This window comes from Ptychodera flava, chromosome 9 (genome assembly GCF_041260155.1).
Source record: "Ptychodera flava strain L36383 chromosome 9, AS_Pfla_20210202, whole genome shotgun sequence".
NCBI classification, from domain to species: domain Eukaryota; kingdom Metazoa; phylum Hemichordata; class Enteropneusta; family Ptychoderidae; genus Ptychodera; species Ptychodera flava.
Genome location: NC_091936.1, coordinates 32893193 through 32905696, shown reverse-complemented (window position 1 = coordinate 32905696; position 12504 = coordinate 32893193). Strand labels below are relative to the sequence as shown.

The following is a 12504-nucleotide window of genomic DNA, read 5'->3' as shown; positions in this document are numbered from 1 at the left end:
GCTTTGATACAGATTAACCTTGGATTAAAACTAATATGCGTCAAGTATCATATGTTTTCTGTTCTATGACCCCAATGTGAGGGTGTAATCTAGGCCATGTCTCAGATAGGTAAACAAATCTCAATTTTTTACAAGATATTAAAGCTGTTGATATTGAAAGTGTAAAATAGTGCAATAAATGTATTACCCTAAATAGATCTTACTTTGACAAAGATCTGCCGTTGAGTAAACATTCTTTCTGTCAAGTATCATACGTTTTCTGTTATATGGGCATAAAAAGTATACGTTGAGCCATGTCTCATGGGTAACACTTTCGATTTTCTACCGGAATGCTGTTGATCATTGAAACTTCAAAGTATGCCAGTAACATGCCATTACCACTCTACCGGTTAAGCTGTAGTAAGACTAGCCCGTATATAGACTTGCCTAGACAGGTAGTTAATAATGAGACAGAAAATACATGTACATTGTGTTCAGACCATAGATTAATATGAAATGAAAAAACCAGAAAATCACCGTTATTTCCCTAAAATATTTTGTACACTGTATTTTCACACACTTTTGTCACAGCAATTTTGCTGTGAGCTTTTTTTATTACGATGCATAAAGGTGCTAAAAAGAAAATGACAATACGATTTCTTTCGACGAGACGCAAGTACATTTGGTCCACACCTGACAACGTTGCAGAAATACTGGCTGTTGCACAACGCTCCGTAAATGTTTTAATGCGCAACATATGTCTTCTACAAACGATCATAGTGCCTTATTAGAGTAAAAATTTGAATAAGCAACCAATTTCTACATAAAGTGCCCTGTTAATTTAATGGCTTGGCACAGGTCCATTTCAGTCACACTGCGGCTTTATCCTATTTTTATATCATGCTGAGGCAGTTTTTACAGACATTAGAACCAGGATTTATTTTAGTCATTAACTAGGAGCAGTCAAGAGTGAGAGTAACCTATGTCTTGACGGTTGAAATTCAATACGATTCGGGGCATGGGAAGCGTAGTCCCCTCTGCTGGGACGGTACAAGTGGAATTTTTGGTCTGTGGGAGGACAAATTCTCCTAGCCTATGTAAGGGGAAGTCGATCCAATGTGAAAGTGTTCAAACTGTCCATACCCTATAAATTTGTTCCATCGCTTGACGGGGTCAAAGGTGAAACCATTGTATTTTCTACTGCTATAAAGAGGAGAGCCCACATTGCAAAACCATCCAGTCCGAGGCTTGCTCTGAATACTGCTTGAAACCCTAAAAACCTCACTCTAGCCTGTTTGAATGCGCACAATATTTTGCAGTCTTATTGAAAAATGAAGGTTGCTGTTTTGGTGGCTTGTTTCTTTATCGCTGCGTCTGCAGCTTCCTCCGAGGAAGAGAATATTGAGGAACTGTCGCCACCGACTAAAGACAGAACTTTGCGACCGACTGAGTCACCTGAAGATGAGAAGACCCCGACGACTACGGAAATGTCGTCAGACAAACCCAACGAAATGAGCTGTAAAAACTGTGATCCCGACGAAGCAAGAAAACAACACCTTTTGTACATAAAGTTTCAAATCATGGACAGGCTAGGTATGAAACACCCTCCACAGGTCAACGGTAGCAACATACCTAGCCTTGAAGTTGTACAGCATCTACTTGAGAGCGAGCTGCATGACGACTTTGATTTCATCAACTCGGATGGCGAACAACATGACGACGGGGAGATGGACAGCGAAGACTCGGATGACGAGTACTACGTCAACGCGAAACGAATCATCGTTTTCGCTAAGAAACGTAAGTTCTAATTTTATCTTGCTAGCTAGCTGTTTTTACAAGCAAGGCAATATATCCAAGACTTTACAATCAAAGGCCTAATGTCCATCGGATAGCACTTAGGAATACAGTAGAAATAAGTTTGAACCATTCTTCCTAACCAAGCCCAATGTGTCTTGTCTGTTTTCTGTCATTGTTTTATCTGTATTGGGATAGCTTGTTGTGAATTACTTAAATCGAATCAAATCGAAATCAATCGATCTGAATCCTCACGAAGTTTATGACAATGGTGTTGTTTGATTTCTTCCTTGATTGTTTTTGTTTCTGCATTTCGTTTGACTGTACTTTATCATCAATCATCATTTGACAGTGAATCGCGTGTTCCTACCATCACCAAATGAGGGACACAATCCCAGAGCGGAGTCACACAACCGAGTAGGTGCACTATAATGAAGAAACGGTAGTTCTTGTCATCTTTGCAATGGGCATTACGATACATGCAGCGAGACAGATCGACAGCTCAGAAATTGACAAAACTGCTGAGTGGTTCAAGTCAAACACAGTTGATGACAATTGCGTAATACAGAAACGTTTGCCAGAAATAATGTTCAGGATTGAGCATTTTTAAATTGAGTTGATGCAAGATTCTGTCGATATACTTGAAGTTGACGTGGCATGCAGCTCGTACGATACTGCATGCTTTAAAACCAAAATAGCTTTACTTACGAATACAATAGCAAGTGAAATTAAAATATCTATCAATGAACACTGCAAGACAGAAATAAAAGCGAGAGACAGCGTTAGTGCAATGTATTTTGAGATTTTGTAACACTTTGCCCCCTGTGAACACCGTGCTAAATCGATTGTATTCTTTCTGCTAAATTTTAAAACTAGTGAATGAGGAATTATTGAAATATAGGAGACATTGATTTTCTTAAAAGCGATGGTGTACGCCCTGGCATGGAGTCATGATGATTACTTTTATTCTGAGAGTGTATTTTTTTGCCAAGTCGGATTTTGTCTCCAGAGCTTAATCCTTTTGGACTTTCTAACTTAATTTTTGGATTTAAATGATAACAATTTTAAAATGACAACAGACATTTGAAATACTTTAACCTTTCTAGCACTCATTGGTATCGTCAGCTGCACTTGAAACGTTTTGGGAAGCCAGATACTATATTTTTTCAGTTCACATGAGCAAACTATATGTAATCCTGCTGGTGCAAATGTATTTCGCGCCTCGACGTTGATCAGGTTTTAAAAGTTAGTAGTGTTATTTAATCTGAGTGGGACCTCTCTGTAAAATAACGATCAAATTAGATACAACTTGACGTCAAAATTGATAAGTATGTAAATGTGAATAATGTTGTTAGCTCACACTTGTATGTCAGTTTTGTATTTATTTTTCGCGATACTGTACTTCGGATCGCTAATTTGTACCAACAAATCTGTACAATGGGCTATTTACTTTTCGTCGTGGCCGTCACAATTTTGAGGACAATTTAAAAAGTAGTGGAACGGTAGGAACTCAGTATGTTTGCATAAACTAGTGACTCTGGCCATTCATTTCCCGGGTATGGTAGTGCAGGGATCAAAAACTTTAAGGTAGAACGCGCCTCGGGGACAGAAAGTCGTACTCTTCAATTTCTGCAATTCTTTTCTGATTAACCACTTGTGGGGGCTCATTTAAAAGCTCTTGGCGAAATAAAGAGTTTCACGGTCTTATTTTTTCGAAAATCCAAAATTTAATTTTCTCCCATAGAGTTAACACAGGAATAGCGGCCATTTTGAATTTCAAATCTCGCAAAATGTTGAGTAATTTGTTTCGCTACATCCAAACTTTGTACGGTAACCCGCGATTTTTATTGTTGATTGGACATGGGAATGGTTTAAAGTTTCATTCAGGAAAGTTTGAACAAAAGTTTAAGTCTTTCACTTTTGAGGCGCATACTACCTTAAGGCACATGAAGCCATGGAGAGTAAACCGGGTTGCTTCTCATCATCGCAGGTGTCGATCTGACGATCTTAACTAGACCTTCTTTTTTTTCATTCGTATTCGGTCGAAAAGAGTAGAAGTAAGAGCAATGGTGGCGTGCTACGCATGGCAGAAAATGTCAAAAAATGATGGTGTGCTAGCCATGGCAGTAAATGTGTTTGTGTGAGATTTAGGGAGCCGCTATTATTTACGGCCTGGGCGGGGGGAGTCGGAGGAATTTCATCAGAAACTCCGAAATTTCGAGTAACCTTTCCCCCTTGCCAACCTTGAACTCGGTAAAATTGTTTGAAAATGACATTGAACGCTGTATTTTATGACATTTTTGCATGATCAGTGTGTTTGAGTCACAATACTCAACAATCAAACAATGGCAATAATCTTTACGGCCCTGATACGGCTTTTGCGGACCGAGGTTGTACGGCGGAAGGGCCCGAGCGTGCGACCGAGGTCCGCAAAACCCGTATCTGGGCCGTAAAGGTTTTATCATATACCTTATTGAACTGTTGTGATATGTTTCAGTATTTATCAATAAAATTTTGTTAAAGTTATGGGCGTAAATTAACAAAAAAAACGTGAACCACGCAACTTTGCGGATTAATATGTACGATGTTGTCATTTGTTCTGTTGTGGAACGCGTCGCGAGCTTGTTCTTCTATGCGAACGCCAATGTCACTACACAATCAGCACAGATGAGTAGTTGATCCCGCTCGTTAAAATACACTTTCTCAGCAAAACATTGAGAGGAGACTATCAAGCGCTTGTTTTAAACCAATTTCGATCGGAATAGGATTCGAACTGTCGACAATTTGCTTCAAAACTACGAGCGAAGCGCATAGAAACGGGTTCGAATCTCGCGCTGACGTGCTTTCGAATGGAATGTACGTGGATAGCAACGCGCGTAGCAACGACAACGAAAAAGTTCGAAAAAGCGCGCACACTACCTTATTTGGGCAAAGTGTGCCTGGGCGTGATACGGCAACTTATTACACACCTGTAAGAGCGCCTTTTCCCATAGGTTTACATGGGTACGTGAATCTAGGTATATGATAAAAGTTGTTTTACACTGTAAGAACACCCAAAGGAGGAGAGCACGAGAGGGGGATTCCCCTTTCGCATCGAAAATTTTGATAAAATGATGTGCGCTATGGTGCAATTCGAGAGGTGTTTTCAATTTATTTTGCTCAAAAACTGAGTAACCCCCTTCTTCCTCTCCACATTTTGAGCAACCCCTTTGAAAATTTCAATTTTTTGAGTGAACCCCCTCCCCTTCACATTCCTCCGACCCCCAGGCCGTAAATAATGACGGCTCCCTTAGAATAAGAGGCAAACCTTTGATTCTTTTATCTAAATGCGACTTTATTGATAGTGCACATGTTTTCATCAGTAACGACGTGCCAGGGGTCTTTGAGTGTGGAGACACTGTCGTGTACAGCAAGCTGGTATACCCTGGTTGCAATGTTTATGCATAGTCGCTAAGCTAAGCCTTTCAGTTGGAGGTCGACGTCCAGCTTAAATTCAGCACGATGATCTCTTCCATATGGTTTTAGTCTGTAACAAATTCATGGAATTGCCGTCATAAAAAGCCAAGGCAATATGGTCCTCAGGGAGATATAGAGCTCCCGAGTCTGTCCATTCGATTACATTGAACAAATGCGAACTGTCCCTCTGACATAATTCGGGCAGTTGTTCCGCGCATGTTGCCTTAACACGCAACTGCATATAGTAGCGCGAAAATTGCCCGCTTTGCAAATATCAGACTGTGCTCGTCGCAAACCACATGCCTATTTACGGCAACAGATACTCACGTAACCGTTCAATAATGTATAATTCACTTTGTTTTCTTGTGGTCATTCCATTGACTCTTGACAAAAAAACTCTTGCCATCTTTGCAAGGACAAGTACTAGTAACTAAGTTCTAGTTCTAGTTCTGACTAAAAACCACTTTTCATTAATATTGAGGGATATGAACCAGAAATTGTATTTCAAGAAAAATAAACAAAATCATGGAAAATACACCAAACGTTTACGCTACAAATGGAGCTTTAACAACCCCTTTGCCGCAGAGCCATCATTGTTCATTCTCCTCAAATCCGGCGCCACCATGCAAATTCAGCGGTGACTGCACGGTGATCTCGTTTCGAAGATTCACCTTTCTTTGATGTCGTGATCTTTTAAATTAAAAACTTAAGATTATCAGTGCACAGTGCAAGGATGAAACTTTCGAAAGTGTCGTTTCAAGGTGGTATGCCGTGTGTAAAGGCTTGGCTAAATTTATGACTGATTTTCCATTCAGATTTATGAAAAGGTTCAAGTCTATGATGAACGCTGCACAGGAAAGTTTAGACCAAGGTTTCCTGATTCTACATAATCATAAATGTTCTGCGTTCTTGCTTTCTATTTTCCATGCGTACTAGATACAGAAGTAACATCACGAGATACAATTCCTTTCGGTATTTTATTTATGTTCGGTCGGAAAGGAATATCGAGTTTAGCTGTTCACACCGTCATTGAAATTCAGAGGAGCAATGAAACGCATTATTGCGATAGTCAGACATATCCACTGCGTGTTCTGACAGTCTCGTGCTGGGACTACCAGGCTTTGACGAGGTAATGAGGTTCGAAGAACTAACTCCCTGTTATGGCGTTCTGGTGAGGTAATACTGTGGCTGCATGGGAATGGACTAAGAGCCGCCTTTCCCTCTCTACCGGTGGTAACACCCTTATTGGGTGCGAGATCTTCGGTGCAACGGTGCCATATCGAATCTGTTATCACATTTCTTTTGCTTGTTTCTTAGTCAAGCGCTTTCCTCCTCATTATAGGAAAGGACAATTAAACTGGTCTTTAACAGTACAATATGGACAAACTCAAAGATATGGCCAACGTTTTTAAAGTACTCATAGTGTAGTAATTTGTATAGTTTTTCTAGCCATAGCGGTTCTAAAATAGTATATAAATACAGTAAAATAGTAATTAACTTAAACTTTAAGAAATACACGAATAGGAACGCTTGATATAAATTTTAACTGTTTTGCTCTGCTTATGAACTGCAGAAAGCTTGTTATACTCAGGCTCCAGATTAAAGTCATTGAATTGAGATGAATTCATCTTGCTGAGTTGTAATTTGAAGTTTTGTATCCTGAAATGTGATAACTGTTATGTTTAACTGGTTATTTTGTGAGCCTTCAGTGCGCGAGGGAGTATACCTGGACAATTTGAAATATTGATGCACCTGAAAGAATGAAATATCAAAACGTTTCAATTTCTGTATGTTTCAAGTGCATGAGATCATAGCACTCGGTGATCAGCGTACATGCGGAGTAGTGAACGGTACTTTCCATCAAAGCCCATATTGTTGATATGCAAATGTATCACCACTTTGTCATCATCACTCTCTTCTTCGCCCTGTCACTCTTGGTTTACCACGTGTGGCTCTAGTTGTTGCTGAAGTTGTCGTTGCCACTATAGTGGTATTGGTGTAGTAGTAGTACTGTGTTGTTGCTGCTGCTACTTATGGTGTTGTTGTTGTTGTTGATGATGATGATGATGATGATGATGATGATGATGATGATGATGATGATGATGCCTCAAGGCTATCATCGGTTTGTCTTCTGTCGGTTGGCTCGGTGGACAAATCGTTATGATATTCATCCAGTTTCGTATTAACACTCACCTCGTTTTTCCAAACTATCAAAGCCATTAAAGAACAACACTGCCACCCTCCTCTGTTTATCTCTGTAGACGCCAATGGATGCACCTTCCTGGCTCAACACTACTTTGGCTTAATCCAAAGACTGCGCTAAGGAATGCATATTTACTTTTCCACGTCAACGTTCATGTGAATTAAACTGTATAACAGTGTTACCATACAATATGGACGCAATGGCTAATGTCCCAGAAAAAATATCTTTTTAGCTCAACCGTAGACATCATATCAACGGTACGGGGCAAATCGCACTGTTGAATCCCTTAACGACGATCAAGCAACCTTTAGATATTTTAACATAAGCTACCACAGCATCAAACAACGGTTACAACTTTTGCTTTAATTTCTCTCTACAATGTCCGACCGCGTACCGGCTACGCAAAGTGGTGCCAAATGTGACAATGAGAAGAAAGACAGTGAGAAAAAGTGACGAATTAATCATTAACTCGGTAAATGTCCGATCACTTCGCCAAATTTGCGACAAGACATGCAAATGTGACGAAGGCTGACCAATTGAGTGTTTGGAAATACGATAAAATGTTGCTTGTCAATCACGAAGACGTTCATTATTAATTTGGTAGTCAAGACATTTCATAACAAGCCACGAAGCCAATCATCACAGTGCGCGATATCAATCCGTACTAGTTTGTCTTATTATCTTTAAGCTATCTAAGACCTAGCAAAGTATCACATTGGGGCTTGATACGTCTGTACCAATGGTTAACTTTTCTAGCGCTGAAGGAAAGACTGCCTTACATTGCACATGCGTGACAACTGCTGTTTGCCGACCTCACACGTTACCTAGTTGGTTCGAACTGTATTTCGTCCCGCAATGTGTACAAAACCACGGCAATGCCAACATCAACGTCAATACATCAGTTTTAAACTTTAACTTCTCAACATCTTACCTGTTTACCAATGTTCTGAGTTACTTCCCTTCGAAACCGTGACGAGTTTCTAGCACGACGTTTATACCACTTATATGAATATACGAGGCGCTGTATGTATGTATGTATGTATGTATGTATGTATGTATGTATGTATGTATGTATGTATGTATGTATGTATGTATGTATGTATGTATGTATGTATATGTATGTATATGTATGTATGTATGTATTCAAAATTCCTCTCTATGTACATTTTCCGTCTGTTCTATCTCTGAAATAATGCGTGATTGAGTAAATTATTTTTTTCACATTTGGCGCCTCGTATGAATAGACTAAAATAATGTGCCGCCGCGTCTCTTCCCTTTCAGTGCCGTACCACACAAAGCCTCAACGTCCCCATACCTCGGAGAGTTTTTTCTTCAAGTTCTCCCAGAAAGTGCTGCAAAATGACATCGCGGCAGCCCGGCTCTGGGTGTACGTGAAACCCCGCATCGTCTTGCAGGACACCAGCACTGCCGTCAAAGTCTTCCGTATCCAGTCACGTGACCGGAGTAATGCCAAGAGGGTGCTGATCGAGGCTCGCAAGATCAATGTTATCTCGAACTCGGGTGGCTGGCAGAGTTTTAACCTGACGTCTGTCGTGCAAGATTGGTTTGCCGCAATGTGGACAAACTGGGGCATCGAAGTCGAAGCTGTTGATCACAACGGGGATTCAATTATGACTCCGTCGTTGCACGAGACCAACTCCAAGGTAAAACTTTAATCTAGGGATTGAGCACAATTAACGGAAGAGAGGGGCTGAAAAGAGAATCATGAAACCACAAAACAAAACAAATCGGGTGTTCGAAGGTGCTTGAAATGCTAGAGTACCATAAAAAGGGGGTTTACTGTGTACTCAATACAAATCTTAAATATCACTCTGAATTGGGCAGAAAGTGCTTCCATGAACCTGTTTTCTGAGCCTCGAGGTTAACCAATGAAACAGCTCCATTTCAAAGCCGGGCGATTATAATAATGCAACAATAGAGCATCACTTCATATCAATATAAGGTGACTGTTTTCTCTTACCACAGTTTGTGCTTGTGAGCATCAATGCTAATCGTCAAAACCTGTTGTCATTGGAAACGACAACTGTTGACTAGCATTTCGATTCTAAAAGGGTAGACAAGGGGCACATGAGAAAATGTTGTGTCCAGGCTAATCAATTGATCTAACAGATATGGCTAGTTTTACTTAAACTTTCAGCACAGTGAAGCGTGCGGAGAGACTTCACTTACAGCACAGTGTGTGGAGAGATTGAAGTTAGCGAACGAAAATTATTAAATTATTAAATTATTAAATGGGAGAGGGGACGAACAATAGGTTATTCAGGGGGGGGGGCTTGAAAATTCCAGAGAACCATAAGGGGAGCCTCCAACTTTTCACCTAATACAAATCACACCCATAAAATCACTCCGAACAGGACCGACAACAAATCTGTCATAAACATGTTTTTTCAGGTTATCCAATGAAACAACTGCGATTCAATGACTGATGATCATTCACAGTTTGTGTTTATGAAAACTGTGATGCTGGCTGTCCAAGGAAATTCAAAAATAAACTTTCTTGTACAAAATTTCCATCTCAATCACCATAATGCTTATGAAGTACATTTATATCAGTTTTCACAGATACATAAATGCACAGATATTGCTAGTTTTGTATTAGAAAGAAATTTTTCATGCTTTGAGTCCTGAGTCTCGGACAACTATATATGTATAGTGAAATGACACTTTTGAGTGAAATTTCAAAATCAAATTTCTTATTCACACATACACTTCCAATTATCATATCTCAGTGACGTAAAATCATATAAATTGTTAAATAAATTAGTAAATATATATATATATATATATATATATATATATATATATATATATATATATATATATATATATATCATACATTCAGATATAAATACACGGACAGTAGCAGCTTATTGAATAAAGTTGGTCCCGATCGGCTCTACATTTTTATGTTAGTGGGAGGGGGCAACCAAACATTTTCTTGCTAACAGAGGTGCGGGCTTTGAAAATTTCAGCTAACGTCGGGGAGGGGGCGAAAAAGTCGATGAAACGTTTTCCATCCCTGCCATTAATAATGCATGTCCCCTCACAGTAGAGTGTGTGTAGAGACCGTACTTACAGAGAAGAAATACACAAACTGTCAGAATTCTGACAAAAGTTGTAAATTATGATCACATTTTCATTATTCTTGCTTTACAAATGAATTTAGTCTGTTGCCGACAATAATATCGGTCTGTGTAGTGCACGCAAACGGGCATTTGACATGATTTTCGGAGTTGAAGCACACGCCGCCATTCGCAAACAGAACGAACACTTGAGTTTAAATCAAAAAGTTGCAGCTCATGAAAGTTCCATAGAGTGCCATGTCAACACTATACGTAAATCCAATCCGGTGTGTTACGCAAAATATTGAAATTGTTACTTGCAGAAACCATTCTTGGAAATCCAGACGCAACAACGCAGGAGACGAAAACGTTCAGTGCAGGGCCTTGAGTGCCCAGCTAACAGGGTGTCATTCACCGCGTGCTGTCGCCATCCGTTAACTGTGAACTTCAAAGAACTGGAAATGGACTGGATAATCGCCCCTGAGAGTTACCAAGCGTATTACTGCACCGGTGGATGTCGACAGCTGGTACCAAGCCGAGCTTTCTTCCTCAATCAGTTTGGCATAGAACATTGTTGTGGCCCAAGTAAGATGTCAAACCTGTCCCTACTATATTACAATGATGACAAGACCATCATTTTCGGTAAAATACCGAAAATGGTCATCGATCGTTGTAGCTGTTTCTAAGTTCAACAAAACACACTGGATCTGGAAATAATACGCACATTTACATAATTTTTTTCTTTAACAATTGTCACCTTCGGTTTCGCCTGAGGGTAAGTTTATAATCAAGTATGATATATGTTCGTCATAGATAGTGTCATGAAACGTCACAAAATTTGTATGTAGGCTTTAGTCTTTTCGTACACAGATTAGCTGGTGTGTGAAGGGGTCGTTAGGAAAAAGTTTGCTAGACACATCATATTGCGGACAAGGCAAATTGTTAGATGAGACACATATAAGGTCAAATTCATATAATCTATATCAACGCGTCAAGGGTATGTTACATGTGATTACCATACTTTCTACATAAAAACGATATGGATGTGTTGTTGGCACAGCAACACCCTGCGATATTACAAGATCTCATGATTAACAATATGTATGATAATGGTAACAGGTTACCATCTGTACATCGTCTTTGTAGTTATGTTACAGGACTAAACATACCACATTGTATTGGTATTTTGGTTCATATAATTTCACCAGTTTTTTCTTCTTTATTCTTTGCTTGTGTTAAGCTGAATTTTTGCATTTAACATTCAACAGTATGTTAGTCTATGTTTTTCATTCATTCATTTATCATTTGGGAACTGGTCACTAACTTGTTAGCAATTATTGTCGGAACGCTTGTATGAAAAAGAAAATATGGAATCAACTTTCCAATCTGTTAAGAATTAATAGAAACAGGTCTCTTTTTGAATCTCTATTAAGGTAGTGATGCGACTCAGGACAGAAACACTCGGACTCCCGAACTTTTACAACTTTTATCTGATCCACCACTTGCGGGGGCTCATTTTAAAGCTTTCGGGCGGAAACATTTTCACCGTCTCACTGTTTCGAAAGTCGAGAATTTTTTGTTTCCCCATGAAGTTATCACAGGGATGGCAGAGATTTAGGATTTCAAATATCGGTAAACGTCAGGTAATTTGTCTCTCTAGTACCAAAATTTGCACGGTTACCCCCGATTTTTATTGTTGGTTTGGTAAGAGAATAGTTGAAAGTTTCATTGAGGAAAGATTGAGCAAAAGTTTAAGTCTTCACTTTCGAGGCGCATTCTACGTTATTTGTTCGCGACTTAGCTGATACAAATTCAGACGTAATAAAATAGTCTGTATTTTTATGCATCCACATGGTTTTAGAACTGTTATGGTAGCGCATCAGATATGACAGATACTCTTTTCAAATTGGATATATCTCCTATCCTGGCGTCAGTAAACGTAATGCCTGATTGACAGAGTAGGAAATGCCAGGCTATCCGGGGCATGTA

At 39.5% G+C, this 12504-nt stretch overlaps 1 protein-coding gene across 1 annotated transcript; it reads left to right on the top strand.

Annotated features, from left to right (window-relative positions):
- Positions 1-1059: 1059 nt before the first annotated feature.
- LOC139140733 (growth/differentiation factor 8-like) lies at positions 1060-12361 on the top strand. Its single transcript, XM_070710118.1, has 3 exons — positions 1060-1776; positions 8714-9096; positions 10839-12361. The coding sequence occupies exons 1-3, from the start codon at positions 1311-1313 to the stop codon at positions 11199-11201; spliced, it is 1212 nt and encodes a 403-aa protein (XP_070566219.1). The 5' UTR covers positions 1060-1310; the 3' UTR covers positions 11202-12361.
- Positions 12362-12504: the final 143 nt, after the last annotated feature.